Source organism: Aythya marila (genome assembly GCF_965140915.1).
Source record: "Aythya marila genome assembly, chromosome: 3".
Lineage (NCBI taxonomy): Eukaryota > Metazoa > Chordata > Aves > Anseriformes > Anatidae > Aythya > Aythya marila.
The window spans coordinates 69,482,386-69,501,223 of NC_139044.1; the positions used below are offsets into that span (position 1 = coordinate 69,482,386).

General features: G+C 38.1%; 1 protein-coding gene across 1 annotated transcript in view; it reads right to left on the minus strand.

The window, feature by feature from the left end:
* The window catches only part of PREP (prolyl endopeptidase), a 100,422-nt gene that overhangs the window by 25,885 nt on the left and 55,699 nt on the right, over positions 1-18,838 (minus strand). Inside the window, exons 9-10 of the mRNA XM_082755873.1 lie at positions 16,228-16,425; positions 11,010-11,113 (exon numbers count right to left, since the gene is read on the minus strand). Coding sequence (XP_082611999.1) covers positions 11,010-11,113; positions 16,228-16,425 — 302 coding nt within the window. The remainder of the gene's footprint in view (positions 1-11,009; positions 11,114-16,227; positions 16,426-18,838) is intronic.

The following is an 18,838-nucleotide window of genomic DNA, read 5'->3' on the forward strand; positions in this document are numbered from 1 at the left end:
TGGTAGCCTGCAGGGACGTCATTCAGAAAGAGATTCATTCACTATGAGGTATCTAAACAGAATATGAAACTGCAGGGAAGCTTCACTGCTAACAGAAAGCACCATGACTGCACCAAAGAGGGGACAAGGGAGTGCTTTTTGGATGGAGAAACAAACGTAAGACAAAATTACATGAAAAAATAAAATGCAATCCAGTAAAGCCATAAACGCAATACATTATGCTTTGACAGGTGCGATCACCTATAGGGTGGGGAACAACTGACAAAAAGCAATTCAGAGAAGCGTCTTGGAAATATTAAAACATACTAAACCGAACCTGAACAAACAATGATTTTTGAGAGAAGAGAGAAAACCCTCTACTGGCACACACAGGCAGAAGTCTCACCTGCAATATGAGTATGACATATGAAGCAATCCCTTCTGCTGTATTCAGCATTTACAAAGCCTCAGCTATAGTACGGTGGTTCAATTTAAAACGTGGCATGTCACAAGCTGGCCATTTAAAGAGATTCTAGGGAAGGAAGAAGAGTGGTAAGAGTGATAGGAGGCCAGAAGACAATCCACTAGAAAAACTGAACAGACTGCAGTTTTTTCCTAGTCTAAAGAAAAAAATTGAAGGGACACATGGTGACAGTCTCTAAACATACAGAAGTTTGCTGTAACTAAGAAGAAAATTGCCTGTCTCCCATCTCTGTGAGGGACGCAAAGCAATGCATTCCAAGTGTAGTAAGGGAATTTAGGTGAGACCTACTGGTGGACACCTCACTTCCCTGTAACAGAAGCTTTTTTATAATAAATAGTGAGATGCTGGGACAGATTGTCTAGGGAAGCTTAAGTTTTTTATCCAAAAGTAGATAAAAGCCAGTCTATAATGGTACAGGCAGAAGTGACCTGCCACAGATTCCAGCACACTAGCCTTGGAAGCCACGATGGCTAGCTCCAGTACATGGGTATATGACCATGTCGCTACCACGTGCCACGACACATTCAGGCATCGCAGGTTCTTCTCTTTCCCAGTTTTAATGTCCAATAGTTATTACAGCAGCTCTGCCACAGGCTTTTCTCTTCACAGCTGCAATATCACTTGTCAGGCAGTAACAGACGGCTCTTGCAGGAAAAGCCAGTATCTTACCTCTTGAACTTCAATGGATTCAATGATTTCTTGAGGTAATTGTTACTAACACTTTATATAATTTGAAGAAGCAAACTAGAGAATAGAACTAGAACAGAAGTGGAGAAAACAAGGCAATTGAAAGAGAGTAAGTGTCTACCTTCTGCTTTTCACAGAGCCATGATATAATAGTATCTTCAGGAAAAGTTGGTGAGAATATAAGTTTAAAAATCCACCAACAGCATTGAAAATTAGTATTAGCTACATTACAGAGAGTCTTTTAAATAATTAAATGAAAATTGTAATGTTGTAAAACATCCCTATTCTTATTTTGCAGTTGCATAGACACCTATAAAAATGGAGTGCTCAATATTTTATTCACAAGTATCATGAGCTTCCCTTACAAGTAAACAACTGCAATTACCATCGTTCAGCAAATCTGCTCCAATTTCAAAATCATCCTGTGGCAGAAACAGATAAATATCTGTCCATACAACTTATTAAATATGAGTCCTCTTCTTTGGAAACCCAATGACTATTCAACAGACCTACGTGACACTACTAGTGCACTTAAAAAAAAATAAATAATAAAAAAATAGTATTTAACTTGCCAGCAGCCCTCTAAAGAGTCTAGCTGCCTCAGTGGCCTAGTAATGGAATTCAGTGTATTTCCCTGCTAGATCAATGGCCTGAATGCTCGCCCACATCAGTGAGGGCTGACAACTGCAATCATTTAATGACCTTCTGCCAGCTAAGTGAATAAAACCAGTAATTGTAGTCCCAGAGAGAACTGTCTTCAATGTAGCACTATCATCACCATTTAACACCCTACTGGGTAGGCTCAAGTAAGGCAAAGTACTGGGTGGGCAGGATGGATAAAAAAAATCCCACATTTGCAGAGGAGCGCTCTCGTTATGAACAATGTTGGCATGTCAACAATGTCCAACTTTTAGCCCCAAGAAAGGGATAGAGAAAGAAAACTGGCAGTTACCGCTACTTTCTTTCAGAGGCGGACTATACATGCAATCCCTAGTGTGGTAAAATTTTCCAGTTTTATGACTACTTGCATCCAAACAAGAACTGAAGAACAACAAACAAGCTTTGGGTGCAGTTTTTTTGTGGAAGTATCCCATGTGTTTGACCCTCCACCACATATGGAACATGACTCTTCAATCTGTACTATATACAACAAATACTACAGTAATCAAAAGATTTATTTTTTTTTTGTCATGATATAATACTGTTGGAGATATTGGGAGTTGTTTTTTGTTGTTGTTTTTAGTTGGTGTTAAAGGTCTCTGAACTGTTGTTTAAGACTAAAAACTTAACAGTTTTCTAACAAGATCTGAAAGGCCAGCTCAGGATCAGCAAAAAAGAGTAGCAGTGAACCACTGCCACTAGAATAGCAGACTGTACCCAAACATATCCCTAGCGCAACACCTCATCAGTGTGTAACCACGGACAAGTCTCATTCTGAACGCTTCTGCTCCTGTAAAATGAAGTTAATAATGCTCACTGCCTTTGAGAAATAACACTGATAGGCTTATACAAAGGGGAGAATAAAAGCTGAGAGAATATACCCACTGAGAATCATTAAAGAGAATTCTTTCTTATCTTGTAAGGAAGTTAATTAAAATAGTAATGTGTTCATGGTTAATTACTGGAGGTGAGATCAATCACAGCAGTGAATATGAAAGCTGGAAAAAAAGCGAAGGGAAAAATCTTCAGTGATTTGTTTACAAAGACGACAAGAAATGAGCATTTTCCCTGCAACAGCATTCTCATTTTAATCTCCTTGTATTGGCAACGAATCTACCTACCTGAGGGCTTAAACAGACATGTTCTTTTAAGGTGCTCAAATAAACAAATGTTTTCTATCTTTTTTTTCTTGATGGCAAAATGTATTTAGCCACTTACTGGGGAGATCTAAACTGTTTTTATTCACCAGTAATGATACAGTAATTTAAGACATGGGAGGCTGTAAAACAATTCCTGAAGTTCCCTTACACTTGTTTAAAGCTCCTGTATTTAAAAAGGGATTATGTACACCAGATTCAATGATTATGGCTGTGTTTTAATCCATGTTATTCCACCTTGTGTTTTAAGAAATTCTGAGAAAGAAATGGAGCACAGCATGCAGCTCAGGATCAAGCATGCCAGCTAACATCTCTACTCATTATAAAAGTTGGAAACAAAACCACTGCAAATTCAATCAGAAGTTCTACTTAATAAGGCACAGGAAGAACATTTTGAAAAGAATTTTAGTTAAGCTACTAAGCAATCACTTCTCTTGTATACTTAAAGCAAACTAACACTTTTATAACGCTTTGAGTATGAAGGTTCTACAGACTAACTTTTTAAAGAAGTTCTTCAATTCCCTGTGCATTCAGCAGAAAAAGAAACAATCTCATATTAAAAAGTTTGGAAATAGTGAATCACAAAGCATATAAGATGATCCAACTGAAGAAGGAGAATGGTATTTTAGTATTATCCCCCCCCCCCCATGGTCTGGTATAGTGATAAATCTTCCAAAGAGCAGTGAGCAGTTCTGTACTCCTCCATCCCAAACCACATTTCCATTGTTCTGTATTCTGCTGAACAAAAGCTCCCAACATCCTAAACTCTGCAGCAATCCTCTGTGGTATGTAAGAAGGGGACAGAGCGACCTTGGACATTTAGACTTTAAATCAGAATTTGAACTGGATTTACAAAGAAAGCAATGCAGTCTCCTATCTCTTCATCCTCTTACTTGGAATAGGGATCCCTTGTTCCTACTCCTCCTACACCTCCAGACACTTAGGGAATATCATGCTTCACCAGAACTACTGGTGTGAATTATCTGAAGTGCATTGGATGGGGCTGCTTAAATATGCTGGGTGTAAAGCGAACTGCTACTCCTCTACCTAGGTAGGACTTCAAAGCTGAAGAGCATGCAAGGTCCTTATGGGAAATCCTTCACTTGATGCTTTTCTAGACATAATATCCTTCATATTGATAATTTTCACCTTAAATGGAGTGCACTACAGCTGCAAATATAAATAATTTTTAATATGCAATCTCTGGGCTTTAAAGAAATACAGAGCCTAAAAGCTAGAAGACTGTTTTCAGGTAGTGTTTCTTCACTGACCTGGGATTAGGAAAGGTAATGGCAAATTAGAGTGGTGTTTGTAACAATCACATGCCAAGGGTGTAAGAAGCTAAATTCACACAGGCATCCTGCCAATACTGCCACAGTTGTCACTGTGATTTTGTTGATGTCCTCCAGAGTAAGACTGTTGCCTTGGTGCCAACACCACAGCTATTACCAAAACACCGGCAGAGCTCAGAGCTGAAGACTTCAGCCTTCTTCCCGGGAATCCTGATAGAAAGTGAAGCAGCTCAAAGCTCCTTTTCTCCCTGGAAGAGGGCAGGTGTCTGTTACACTGTGGCAAGCATTAAAACCGATATGCTTCTTCACATTCCCTCCTCCACCACAGTATTACTTCATTTCCTTCCCCACTGCAACACAAAACCACAAGGAAATAAAATCCAAACAAGCAACAACAAGCAACTTGTTTCTCCCAAGTATTAACTCCATTCTCCCACCCCATCCCATGAGGAAAAGGCAGGAGGCAAATTCCAAATAATGTTAAAAACAAGAATGTCCAGCTCCTCAAAAATCAATCAGTTCTCAGGAGGGGATGGAAAAGGATGCCAAAACAACTTTTTTTCCCTAAAGCAAAGGGAAGAATTGTCTCTGCATAGATTCAGTGTTAAAAAGTACATGCCCTTCTCTGCTAGGGGAATGCTTTTTCTTAACACAGGTGCCAGAGCTACTGAATTTCTTTCCAAACTCCACTGATCTCTTCATACCTATTAGACAAGTGACAGAAACAATATTAAGACCATCTCTTTATCAACACTGAAAAAAACAGTAATAATGTCAGCTCTTGTATTGATAAGCAGGTTGAGCTTACTACAGCTTTCATAGGACACTGCTTTCTTCTGCTGCAGTCTCTTCTCTTACTCGTTATTTCAATGAGCGCATTTAATGCTTAGGGAATGACACTAACGGCGAGGGCAAGATCCAGGAATAGCGTGGGCAGGTGCCGAGCACAAGTTTCTCCCACAGCTCTGCCAATCAACCTCAGGCCTGACTCATCTTCCCGGTGTTTTATTTTCCTGAAACAGAGATTAACAACTGTGCCAAACTGTACGGTGTAAAGTTCCTCCAGGAATTGGAATGACTGGAGGTTAATTTTCCCTACCAGTGACTCATAACTTGAGATCAGCGCTTCAACAGGTTGAAGATGGGAGTGAAAGGAGGAGCAACAGAACAAACTTTTTACGAAAATCACTTCACCTATAAAAATGATTTTTGCAAAAGAGGAAATGATTCATCCCAGCCACAAGAAAACAAATGTCCTTTTAAAGACTTGTCCTAACCACCAGCTGCTTTCAAACCAAACTAAGTAGTACTACAAATTTCACAGTTCTTCTGCAAGGCCTAACACAAAGTGCATCTGTCAATAGCAACAACTATTTTTGGTTCATCTCAGACTATTTTAAGGGCAGTACTGGAAGGTATTCAAAGAATGGCAAACGGAGCCAAACAACATTTCAATTGTTGCAGTTTCAACACTGACAATCACACGTATCAGCCTAAAAGTAGGTGAGTCCTGAGCCAGGACAGAGCACTGCTTATCCACGCCTCGGTGTCACAGTGAGGTGTTAATAGGGAGGCGCAGAGTGAGGTGTTAATAGGGAGGCGCAGAAGTGTTTAGTTTGTAAAAATAAAATTAAGGCCTTTTATTTAAAGCAGCAGTTATTTATGCAGTGAACTACTAATGCCAACTGCCATTTGTAAGCTCCTGCAGAAGTGTTTCTCCTCTCCCGTAAAACCCACTCATGGATTTCAGCTGCTTCCTGAAAACGTCTGTCACGGTGACGGATGAAAGCATTTTGGGATGCAAAGACAAATTTTGCAAAGCATCTGGTAGAAAAAAGTTATTAACACTACTCAATATGTCATTTAACAAACACAGTCAGGATACAACTTTGATGTGTGACAAGCATTTCTCACAGCCTGATCCGTAATGAAGGTCACACACGAGTCTTTCAAGGTAAGTTACACTAAGTACTTGCAGTGTGTCCCACAGAGCCAACAACCTGTGGGCACGCTCATACCCTGGCGTAAATGTCAGGTATGGTGGAACAGCTCTTGCTTCGGTGCAAGATGAGTTGGCTAATTTCTTCTTTGGGCTGCCAAAGAGTGATAACATAACCTCAGGTACTACAAAGCAGCTGCTCTGCCATAAATTACGTACTGTAGTAAACTTTACTGCTGGTCCATACTTTCACAGTCTGCAAGGAGTCTGTGAAATGCTTTAAAATTGATCCAAAAAAAATAAAAAAGCACTGTGGCATTTTCCAACTGCCAATAATTCACATTTCATACACACAGAATCACAGAATGATTTGGGTTGCAAGGGACCTTAAAGCCCACATAGTCCTAATCCTCTGCCATGGGCAGGGAGGGACACCTCCCACCAGCCCAGGTTGCCCAAAGCCCCATCCAGCCTGGCCTTGAGCACCTCCAGGGTTGGGGCATCCACAGCTTCTCTGGGCAGCCTGTGACAGGGCCTCACCACTCTCATAGTAAAGAATTTCCTCCCAACACCTGATCTAAGTCTGTCCTCGTTAAGTTTAAAACCATTCCCCCCTGTCCTGTCTCTATCTGCCTGTGTAAAAAGTCAGTCTCTACTTTACAATGATACCTCTACCACTACGACACCTTACCACTTCAGTTCAAGTCTTCTTAACTCAATCATGTTCAAAGACTGCTAAAGAACAACTTGTTAAAATTTCAGATATGCTACACAAACGAAACTAGGGAGATTGCTAAGCTTAATGGATATTTCTTCAGGTATATGAGAATAAAGGAAGAACCTTTGCAGGGGAACTGCCTTTCATTAAGGGCATGGATCTGAACAGGGCCAACATTTTCCTTTACTACTTTAACAATTCAGCTGGAAATTAAAATTCTGAAATACATACCACAGTGTTATTTATACTTCCGTAATTAACAATCTTTGCCTATCCTCATCATTTTTCTTTTATTCTTAATTTTGAATTTCTTTCACAACTCCCTGAACTGTTGCCTGAGTTTTCAAATGACTATACAAGGCTGAGAGGAATTTGTAAATTGCTTTGATTCAGCTACTACATCTCCTTCCCTCCTCCAACGCCCATTTAGCAGAAAAAACGTCAAACTACATGGGACCCCATAAATGGGGATGAGGACTGGGGTCTTGCTGAAGCATGGAAACCACGTGGTTCCAGCCCTGGCCTTGACAAACAGCTTCCTCCATGGCTCATCTGAGAGCTCCCCATGGATCCAAACGATGTGGAAAACTATTTTCCAACGTGTTGCCACCCTGAAATCATTTGTTGATAAAAGGCAAAACAGAAACAGTGGTGATCCAAGAGTGCTCTTTATGAACACAGATCCCAGCGTAACTGCACAGGTCACATTTACCTAGAGCTGACACTGAGAAGGAATAAGGAGAAAACTACTAACAATAATACTGACTTTATCTCCTCACAACTTAGCAGTGAACCTCTGCTAGTGATTCCCACAGTAAAAGTTTCCAAGGGCATAGCACAGAATGCTTCCTCCTTGAAACGAGGTGTATTACTACTCTGCTTTGCCCTAATTTAGCATGTAATTGATTTAAATGTAAAATGAGATTTTATTTTTCCAGATATTTATTTTATTAAATGTGAAAAAATGCATTATTTCTAGTTTATTGCAACCCTAAATCTCTCACTCTCTCTCTCTCTTTTTTTTTAATTATAAGGGTATTTGTGTTCCATTATTATCCTTGAGTTTGATGGCAGTATTATTATGGTACCAAGCTCTTCCCTAAAGAGAATGCTCTTTTCTTTCTCTTTTTCAGCTCACTATGCCCTGAAGTTATTTTGTGGAAGTCTCTGTCATGAATTTGAGTGAAACACACACTGTGAGTACATTTTCAGCAAACTGTCATCTGCAAAACGCTTATTTCTGTCTGCAGATGCATGGACAAACAGATGGGGTTGTTTACAACAGCCTTAGGCACGCACACTACTGTCATTCTGCTTTTACAGAATCTGTCCTGTATACATAGCAGGGGCAAAATTAGAAGTAAGAAATTAAGAAAAATACCAAATCTCCTTTCAAAGATTCCAAGCCACGGTGTCACACTGTTGCTTAACTATACTATTTCTATACATCTGTAAGATATACACTCTATAAGATATATATCTTATAGATGTATTGAGTATATTTTCTATCTATAAGATATCTATATATCTATCTTAACTCTACGATCTATACTAGGTAATTTCCCCTTTTTCTGTACTAGGTATATTTAAATTCTGCTTTCGGGCGTTGGTTCTTACACCTTCGTCCATAGAAATTAAAATCCTCTATTCCACTCTGACTCCGTTGCAAAATCTTACATATAAAGTAACTAAACCACTCTCCAAATTTTCTTCCATAAGTATGCTACACCTCATAATGTAATGACTGTAATGTAATGTAATGACTATTCTAATTCTTTAACAAATTTATATGAGCGCTCTCTAGAAGTATTATTACATAATCTTTTTAGCCACAATATTTGTTATGAGCTCAAAGCCCATGTCTACAAAGAGCTCTGCATTTTCCTCGGCCTGTTACATCTCATCCATAGCTTGCTGTTTTCATAGGAGTAATTTCACTTAACTTTATAAGCCTTAAACTTAGCTAAGTCTTAGAGAAACAGGCACCTCCAACAAAGTTTCTGTTACTCAACTGAGGTACCAGTCTGAGCCTTTAGAGACTATTTTGTGAACCTACCATAACACTTCAGTTCAACACAGGTGTGGTTTTAAGTAAGTCTCCCCACCTCTCTTCTCGTGCCTTGGCTCACACAGCAGAGAGGTTTCAGTGCATGCAGACTGGATTCCTTCTGGATGAAACTCAAATAGCAGATACACTGCGTGAGTGCATCAGAAGCGCTTCAATCAGTTCTCAAGACAGGTCTAAAGCTAGCCTTAAGTAAAACTCACAAAAATGGGCACTGAACCCTCAGCACAAGCTGCTTGACTCTACAGATCTGCTCCTGTTATGCCATGCTGCTTATTATTATAGACGTAGCTTATGGCCTTCCAGGGATTGTAAAGAGACCTCTGGATAACCAACTGACACAATGCATATGATTTCAGATTGTGAAGTGCAATAAATCCCTCTGGTGTCCAGATATCTTACCTTCACTTGGCTATATATACACACTGAGTGACAGATTGTCATAATGGGACCATTTAGTAAAAGTTTACATCATTCTAAATCAGAAACCTGTTGTCCTTGTCATTGCTACCTGCCAATCTTTGTTGATGCCAAATACTTCATCAGCAAAGATTTTATTCTCTAGATTTCTGGGAAATTTACTGAATGGCATTAGACCTTGCTAGGGAAGACCTCACTCATCTCTCCCTGTGGAGAAATGGTTTGTCGACCATCCACATAAATCATTTTGACACTATCTGTGCAAACTTTTAAATCCAGAGGCCTTTTTTTTTTTTTTTTTTAATCAAGGCAGAAAGTCTTCTAAGAAATTTAATCCTTTGATAGCTTTATAAAGCACCCATACAACCTTCCCCTTCCAAAAGGCAGCAGGCACGTTTGCCATGAAACAATTCCACAAAGGACAACTATATTTGCCTTTTAATTCTTTATTCCTGGAGTCCCAGTGAATCATTACAATGTTAGGAAATAATTAAAACAGAATTATGCAGTTCTACCCTACTACTTACTAAGTGCTGCAGCAACATCCCATGGTCCCAGTCCCCTTTGGTAGCAGGCAGCATACAGATAGAATAAAAAGATCCCTGTCCAAAATCATTTAAACTTCTAATATCAAAAGATGTTAGATCTGTACAGTAATTGCTTCATGGTGTATTACATTAAGAAAATTACTTACATGTAAGTATACGTGTATTTTAAATTACTCTCATCTTTTGCTCCTTGTTCTAGTTGTACCAGCACTGCAAGCAAAGGGTCTAATCCTGCTTTTACAGAAATCAAAGTGAAGTGTTCCAAGTGTAACTGCACCAATATGTTAAACATAATATACTATGCCACTTCTTGGAAAGGTGGACAGAGTAGGAAATTCTTATATAACACGAATGAAAGTGATTTTTCTGTTCACATCACTAGATATATTCCTGCTCTTGTCCCAAATCACCATGGTTAAGATATTTCATACTTCTATGGCAGACTTCACATATTTGATGCTAGCTCTGAATGAATCAGTGCATTTCCTTCTTTCCTCCCAATGTCTTCTTCATGTCTTTTTCCCACAGCAGGAAACTGTAGCAAAAGCCATCACTATTTTTATATAAGAATGGTGGGAGGAGAGAGGGTTTTATCTATTATTGCTACTTCCCACTGTGGGCTCTGGCATACTGTGGAAATGCTGGGAAGAAGAATGGCTATTCAGCTTTCTTCTATTTCTTCACTGTCTCTTAAACCTTGCCCTATTACACACTTACTGGAGGCATGGCAAGTTGCCCTGCTGGAAGAAATAAAAAACATATGGAAAAGAAAGAGCCTGATGTTAAAACAAATATCAAAGAATACCATAACACAAGAAAAGATTATAGAACACAGTGCCTTGTACCAATAGACAACTAAGAATTAAGCCTGCTTGGTTGCTTGTGGTATCATCTTCCAATCTCTAACAAAACTTAATGCAATGCCTTCAGTGTGCTATGCTTCCCACACAGACCTGCAATCCAGCAGCTAATAAGGGCACTCTCACCCTCAGCCAAGAACAATTTTGTTAAACTCTCATGTAAGTGATTAAAAGAAGACAGAAAGAGTCACATTTATTACCTGAATTGTCTGGTAAACTGAAGGATCAAATCCTTTCACAGTCACCTCGCGGAAAACTCTTGGCTCCAGTTCCTCTTTGGTCAGATCACAGTGATAAATAATACCTATAACAGAGCGCAGCTTTGTCAGCTTAGTGTATGGGCATCATTAAAAGGATGCTGGTTTAGGCACTGAGATGGAGTAATGAAAGCAAAGATAACTCAGCAGGGTGAAAAACAATAGCTCCTGATACGTTCTTTCAGTTGATATACATTAACATATACATATATGCACTTCATCTAAGAGGGCTGCAAAGGCTTTCCATAAAGACAGAATGAATAATTCTGGCTGCCCATACGAAGTCTGTGTTCAAAGAGGGTTAAACCGAAAAACAAGTTTTAATGAAGTTACATAACCTTTCTTGAAAATGATAAAATTGGAAGAAAGAATTATAAAGTCCACTTTAAATCATCTCCTCCATAGCCAACAGCCTAAGAATAAATACACCAAGAATTTTATTCAAATCTACATTTTTTTCTCTCTATAATACAGTGTTTTTAAATTACAATTGAAACAGAACCCTAGATAATGGAAAGAGCTGGGCATCCCCTTGAAATTGTGGCAGAGTAGCAGGTTACCTATGTGACTGAACAGAATTTGGGTCTACAACAATTTATGCTACATCCTGATCCTGAAGGCTTGAAGGCAACTTCGTTTGCTTGAGCTGCACCTATGATTTCCAAATGATTGTGCACATGAGAAAATTTCTCTCTCTGAGCAGTACAAAACTGCTAGGCTTCAAGGTATTTTTTCAGATTGCAACAGAGGCAGAATCACAGACACTGTAGCAGTCTAGACACTACACAGATGTGTAACTGGCCAAGAATAATTTTGTGTTTAGAGCAAGCCACCTATTCTGTCAATTAATCCTGGTACCACTTGAACATGTGCCATACAGGGTAAGACCTTTAGGAAAGGGGCTCAGGCTACTGTTGTGTTTGCACCCTAGTTCACATACTACAAAATCCTATGATTCATGCATACAGTGCAGACACATACAATATACCCGCAATGTTAATTGTTCTGGTTTTCTGCTTTAAAACCAGATGGTCTCTGCAGAATTTTAAATGTGCATTAAGGAAAAGAACACTAAAAGTTGAAGGCAACAGGCCTTCTCTATAGAAATTCTCACTGTAATAAAATTAACCAAGGTGGACAAGACTTGATTGAAATAATGCTATATTGCGTATCTTTTAGATAATTACTTCTGTTTTCCTGAAAGTATTACAGAGGTTATGGCTATAAAAATTATATTGAAAAATGAAATAGCGAGGACACATCTAATACAAGTTAATTGCCTCATTAAATCATTTTTATGGACTGTGGAAAATCAAAGATACAGATTGGCAAAGAAACACAGACAAAAAGCAATACTTCTAATAACTGATACAGCCTTTTTCCATAATGGTCAATTAATAGGGGAATAAAAAGGAGGACTGCTCTGAACTGCTAGGAATACTTTTCCTTCATTTTCCTTCACAAAGTGACTAGCAAACTTAACTAATGCGGGGTGACAGATACAAATAGGCATTAAAGCAGCATTTCCCTTATGTATAAGGATCCAGCAAGTGATGTGAAAATGGAAAATACACCAGCTGGTCACAGGCAGGGCAGTTTTACTGCTGCCCGGAGTAGGCAGAATGGCTAACAATGGGAATTGTTAGGGACAATGGGAATTGCCAGGGAATAGCAAAGAGATTTTGACACCATAAAAATCATAAGGTTTTGAAAGTCCTTTATTCATTATTTCAAATATTTCACTATTATTATAAGCATTAAGCATCAGTATGTTAGATTTGTTTCTCATTAGAAAAAAACATTAACTTTACGCAAGTGTAAATAATACTGCATTCTAGCAGAAACGTAGGAAGATTTAGGTTAACCAAGGACCAGTCCTATACCTTTCATCTGATTGTTCTACTGATAAAGGTTTTAGGCAATTAAAAAAATATATATCTATATCTCTCCGCACGCTTACCTAAAAATTACCTCCCTGGTCTGCTTTCCTCACCCTTTCATTATTCCCATACATTTTACCTCCATTTTTTCCCTTCCTTTTTCTTCAAGATTCTAGGTCCCTCTGCCACATAAAGCAAAGCTACTCCATGGTGAATTTTCTGTACATGGTAAGCACTTGGGGAAAAGGAGAAAAAAAAATTGCCAAACTGATCAGTGAGAGCAGCCATTGCTGGCTGGCTGGCAAGCCAGGAGCTAAACTGGATCTTGGGGCTCTTCCCCTCCACGTGTTTAGCAGCTGCAGAGACTAGTAAGATGAATGGCACAGACTTGTAAGACCAGCAACTTCTGTCCCACAGAGTGGGATGTGAATAAGTGAACTATCTAAACCATCAAGTTGGGATGAAGTTAGGTGTAAAAGCAAGAGTAAGAGTGTCCTCGAGCTCCTCTCCAACTGATTGCAATGATCTGAATGCTGTTCAAAAGTATTTATTTTTCTTTTTAAGGAACGGGAAACATCTTATTTCTGGTTGTGCAAACAATGAGATAATAGGAAAGTCACCACACTTCTTTTCTGCTATGTTTGGTACATAAATTAGATAATTTGACACAATCCTTTCTAGCAAAACCACCAAATCTATGAAAACTAGTGTACAGCCATTTTGTAATGCAGCTGTACTCTAACTACTGACACAGAGCAAAACTATACATCAGATGCTGTAAGAACATTTCTGATCATCTTATCATTCATGATTACTAATAACTCTGGATGAGGCTAAAGATTCTCCTCTCCCCATGTGAATCCTGTCCTTTATTAACTATTGACTGTTTGGAGGACAGAGAAAAAAGAAAAAAAATATTAAAACCCACCAAACAAAACAAAACCCAGAATCAAATACATTTTTCTTATCATATACTGACTTCATGATTGTAACTTGACAATTGCGTAGGAAGCCCTTTTGTTTTTCAGAATCCAGCAATATCAGTTTTAGCTGGAAAAATTGGACTTGAAAACTTTCCTAGTGTTAGCAGACTTTGGCTTTGTCTCCTCCACTCCAGAGAAATGAGTTTTCATAGCTTATAGCTCTGATGTATACCCACTCCAATGGGTGGGCACCCAGGTATTTCGGCAAAAAAAAGGTATTAATCCAATGCTTTGTCATTAATGCTGGTATTAATTTATGAGAACTAGAAAAGTTTCCCCATTCTTCCTCCACGTCAAGTTGAAGAGAAAAAGGAAAAAATAAAGCTGTTTTTCCTCTTGAAATCTTTTACAAAACAGATTCCATAAAAGATCAAGGCATCTTCTTTTTTCCAGAAAACACACTTCTGAGACAACAATCATAACTGTCCTAGTGTCTTAATTAAAAGTGACATGATACACGCTCTCTGATCTTACGTGAAGTATTTCCTACGTCAAATGAATCATCTGATGCATTACCTCCAAACCTGAAAACTGAAATTAATACTCAAAAGTCATTATAAGACACTCACCTTAGTCTTTTATCAAACCACAGAATTTGTACAACAACATTTAGGTTCTTTTAAAAATTACGAAGGCTGGATTTCAAAATAACTTATCAGTAGTATGGAATTATACAAGCAGCAGCAAGTGAGCATTGCTATGAAGCTTTACTATCTCGTTTACCTGACTGTTACTGTTAAGAATGTATATTAGGTTCAAAGTAAGAGATCATTCAGAAAGCCCAAGCAGATTCCAAAATAACACAGCACATGGGGTTTAGTTTTGTATTTCTTGTTAATGCAGTGACATCATTACATGACTGGGAATCCCAGCATTAAATCCCCATGTTTGCTCTGAAGATGGCCCTTTTAAAGTTCAAAGCATTACACTAGGGATACCGGCCTTTTTTCTTCAAATCATTTATATCTGACTGCAGCAACAGAAGGACTTCTCTGCTGGGAATAAACACCACTTGGTAACGTGGCTTTCCTGAACAGTACACAATCAATACTGCTCTTAGAAGATAAAGTATTTTTTCACTGTTATTGTTAAACACAGTACAAGGAACATTACAAGAAAACTTTATTTTAGTTATCTCTAATGTAAGTTTTAATTTCAATTCCAGCATTGTATGGTAACTACTGGATTCTGAATATGGATGGTGCAAGAGATCTAAAGTTGATTCCATCTTGCAACTGACACTACCACATTTCATGCTTTGCTCTGTACTCAGGTCAAACATTACAATCATGCCAAACCTACAGATTTCTATACTCAGTGAGCAGAATGATATCACTCTGGAAAAATGAAATGTAATGCTAGGGGAACAAACACCACTTCGATGAGGGAAACTCTCAATACAGGTCAATGCTAGCTTAATGAAGACGGCCTTCAGGATATATTCCTATTTGCAATGGACTTTAACTCTCCTCCTTCCCTCTCTGTAATTAGAATACATGTATTAACCTCAACAAAACAATACCTATCTAGCTATATTATATTACGCTATTTTGAAGACTTTAAGCTTTTAATTAGTTTTGCTTTGACCTCTTTACACCCTCATTTTTCTCTTTAAATGATAGAAATCATGTGAGAATCTCTGAAAACATGAGCTACGAAATAGTGAGAAATATGCCTGAAAATTGTTTTTAGAAAGCATCCTTTCCAGTCGGTTGCTCATTTCCATTACTAAGATGCAACCCAAATTGCCATCCTTAAAGCGAGTGGGAGCTTAAACGAGTAGAAGAACAAGTAGAAGAAACAAGGATATAGACAAAATTGGGAAGTTTGTAAGTTTCCTCAGATTCAACTAAAGCTGTTGTTCAATTTAACATATATTTTCTGGAAGAAGAAAGAGGAACCTTTGGTTTGGGACATGAAATAGCTTTAAAAAGGATTCACTGTCTGCACAATTAACTTGCTTTTTCAGGTGAGGAGTGCTTCTGTGGCAGCAGTCACACTAAGCATACACTGCAACACCATTTGTAGACTTCGATTTTACTGTATGAAGCAATGCAAATGCTAGAACTTCATCTCTAGCACAAGTCAGTCTTTTGTAGTTTCTGAATACAGATCTCAAACGTTAGCAGGCACATTGTTATATAGATCATGGACTTCTCCACTGGTACATGCTATGGTTGCCCATTGGGTGAGAGAAAGCAATTTTATCTGCATCTTAGATGTACCTAATACATACTAAATAACAGAAAGCAGATCCCCAGGAAAAGGAACAATACACAAGGGAAAAAAACATCTTACCTGGAGATAAAAAGGAAGTAAACTGATAGAATATTTCACTATCCTTCTTTTGACCACTATATCCCACAATACTGCCAACCTCTAGTGGGAAAGTCTTGAGATGTGCACCAGTAGCTAGATCATGAAGTTGCAGCACATTCTTCACATCATGCAGATAGCACAAAACCAGGAAGTTGGACCTCACGCAGGCAACCCATTCTGCACAGAAAATAAAAAGTCAAAAACAGTCGAAAAGAAAAACAAAGACATAATAAATACAGATAAATTACACAAAAGAAAACAAATCAGGTTAAGAGCTGACTCAAATTCTTTAGCATACCTAAAAAAAAAAAAAAAAAGCACTAACCCTTCTGACATTGACCAAATTTAACTCTTAAAGCCTTTAAAGTCACCTGCCTTCTGAACCCAAAAAAATGAATCCAAACGTAAAAGCTGACATCCTTTGGACATGCACTAACCATGTAGATTTACATTTATGCAGACACAGATAAAAAGAATTGTTTAACCCAGAGTTTTCTGCATTTTGAGTTTATACATCAGTATTGTTCTTAAATATCACATATTTTAATGAAAAAAAGACCAAACAAAATGGCCATCAAAAATTGTTTTAATTTTCATGTATTTCCATAGGTATTGCTGGCAGAATTCAAATCAGTATGATTTAGACTTACGCTAAATTAATAGCGGAAGAGAGACATGTTATCCTGTATTGCACAGTAAGTATAGAGCCTAGAGGTTACTATTCATCCTGGTTTTACTGTCAGTATTCAGAAGACTATTCTTGTAATCAAGCTTTACTCAGTATATGAAAAAGGCTGTTCTGAGCCCTGTGAAGTTCTCAAACATGCCATTTTCAAAAAGCAAACAAAATAATGACCCTCCCCCAAAAAAACAAACAAACAAACAACTAAATCAGAACAGCAAACCACCACCTGCTTATTCAAGAAATTCATGTTTTTAAACAGCGTTTTTGAGACTATATAGTTGGAGGGACAGGATAGAGTATAGTGACCTCAGCCTGGCATACAGTCCCAGGACCAAATGACACTGCAGAACTTCCTTTCCTTTATGCCTCTCCTGACAGCCCCAAGCCCCTGCAGAGCTGTGGACCTCAGGTGTGCAGCTGTGCAGGAATGAGAGCTGCTGCTGCACCTAACTTTTCACGTGCTGATTTTTCCCCCAAAAGAATTACAGGGAAAAAAAAAAAAAACACAACCATAGAAATGCGAACTTTTTCATGGAATGCCTTTTTTTTTTTTTTTTTTTTTTTTTTAATTCTACTTTGGAAAATCTACTTTGGAAAATCAAATACAAATAAGGCTAAAAGTCATGAACAAAAAAGGATGGAAGGAGGGACTTTTTGTTTGTTTGTAGTCATTGCCTTCTTCCAACCACATATATGCTACTTTTGCCCTGACAAGTGTGACCAGAGACCCAAATCATAGACAGGGTAGCAGCATTAGACAACTTCTTATCTACTGGAAGCAAAACCAAAAAAGATGGACTCAAACAAGCAAGAAAAATGATGCAGGACTGACTGGACCACACTGCAGTGTCAAAGTATCACTGCAAGGTGGGGACTTCAAAATACCAACACAGGAAGAAAAGACAAAATAAAATGGAAGCAAGAAAAAATTGACTCATTTTCTGTCTTACACTATATTATTCACATTTAACAGTTCTTTCAATTTTTCTCAAAGCCTTATAGAACACAGTGATTTGAGTTCACAGAGTTGTACTGACCACAGCCTTATTAAAAGCATCTTGGAGCATTCAGGTTTCAGAACAAAGTTCAAAGACATATCCTGTGCCCTTTCCTTCAAGGATAACAAGCTCTTTCTGAATTGTAGGTCGAAACTCATTACTCTGCAAAGCACAGCATCTTCAACAGTCTCTGCTTTTATATACAGTTCAGGTCTGTCACGATCCCCAAGAGTTCGAAGACCTTCAAATCCTAATAGGTCCAGGGAGTCTGCTTTCCTCTCAGCTCGTTCCTAAAGAACCAGCAAAATTTAACTATTCTGACTTTCTAGCCATAAGAATTTGTGAAAAACAATACTCCCAAAAGACTACCAATGAAATTACTTTTTTTTTTTTTCCTAGGCTTTCAACTCCCTCACGAGCTTGTAGCCTAAATCTGTAATTTTTTGAGCCAAAGCCCCAGAGTACAACACTAATTGAAATTTCAGCCACGAAGCCATGACCTGAAATAATACGATACAGCACAATGTAAGATAGTCTATAAATTTAATTGCTGTGTAATTTTTGCTCTGGAGTGACTTAAACCTCTTAAATGAGACTGGAGACGAGAATAAACTTCATAACTTTGTTATATCCAATTACAGATTTTGAAATATAGAACCATTCCTGGCTGAACACACAAGGAGAATATGCAGTCATTTCAAATATTTATTACGTTGTCGTTGCACAAATCTGCCAACAGTCACATGTATAACTGGTTTATTAATAAAAAGCTGAATTAAAAAAATAACATTCCTACAGTAACATCGTGCAGTAAGAATCTGCTCTTGTGAAATTTTTAGTACTAACAGGAACGTCTGTGACTAAAATGTCCAGTTTTACACTGGAAATCTCCTGATAAAGTTTCACA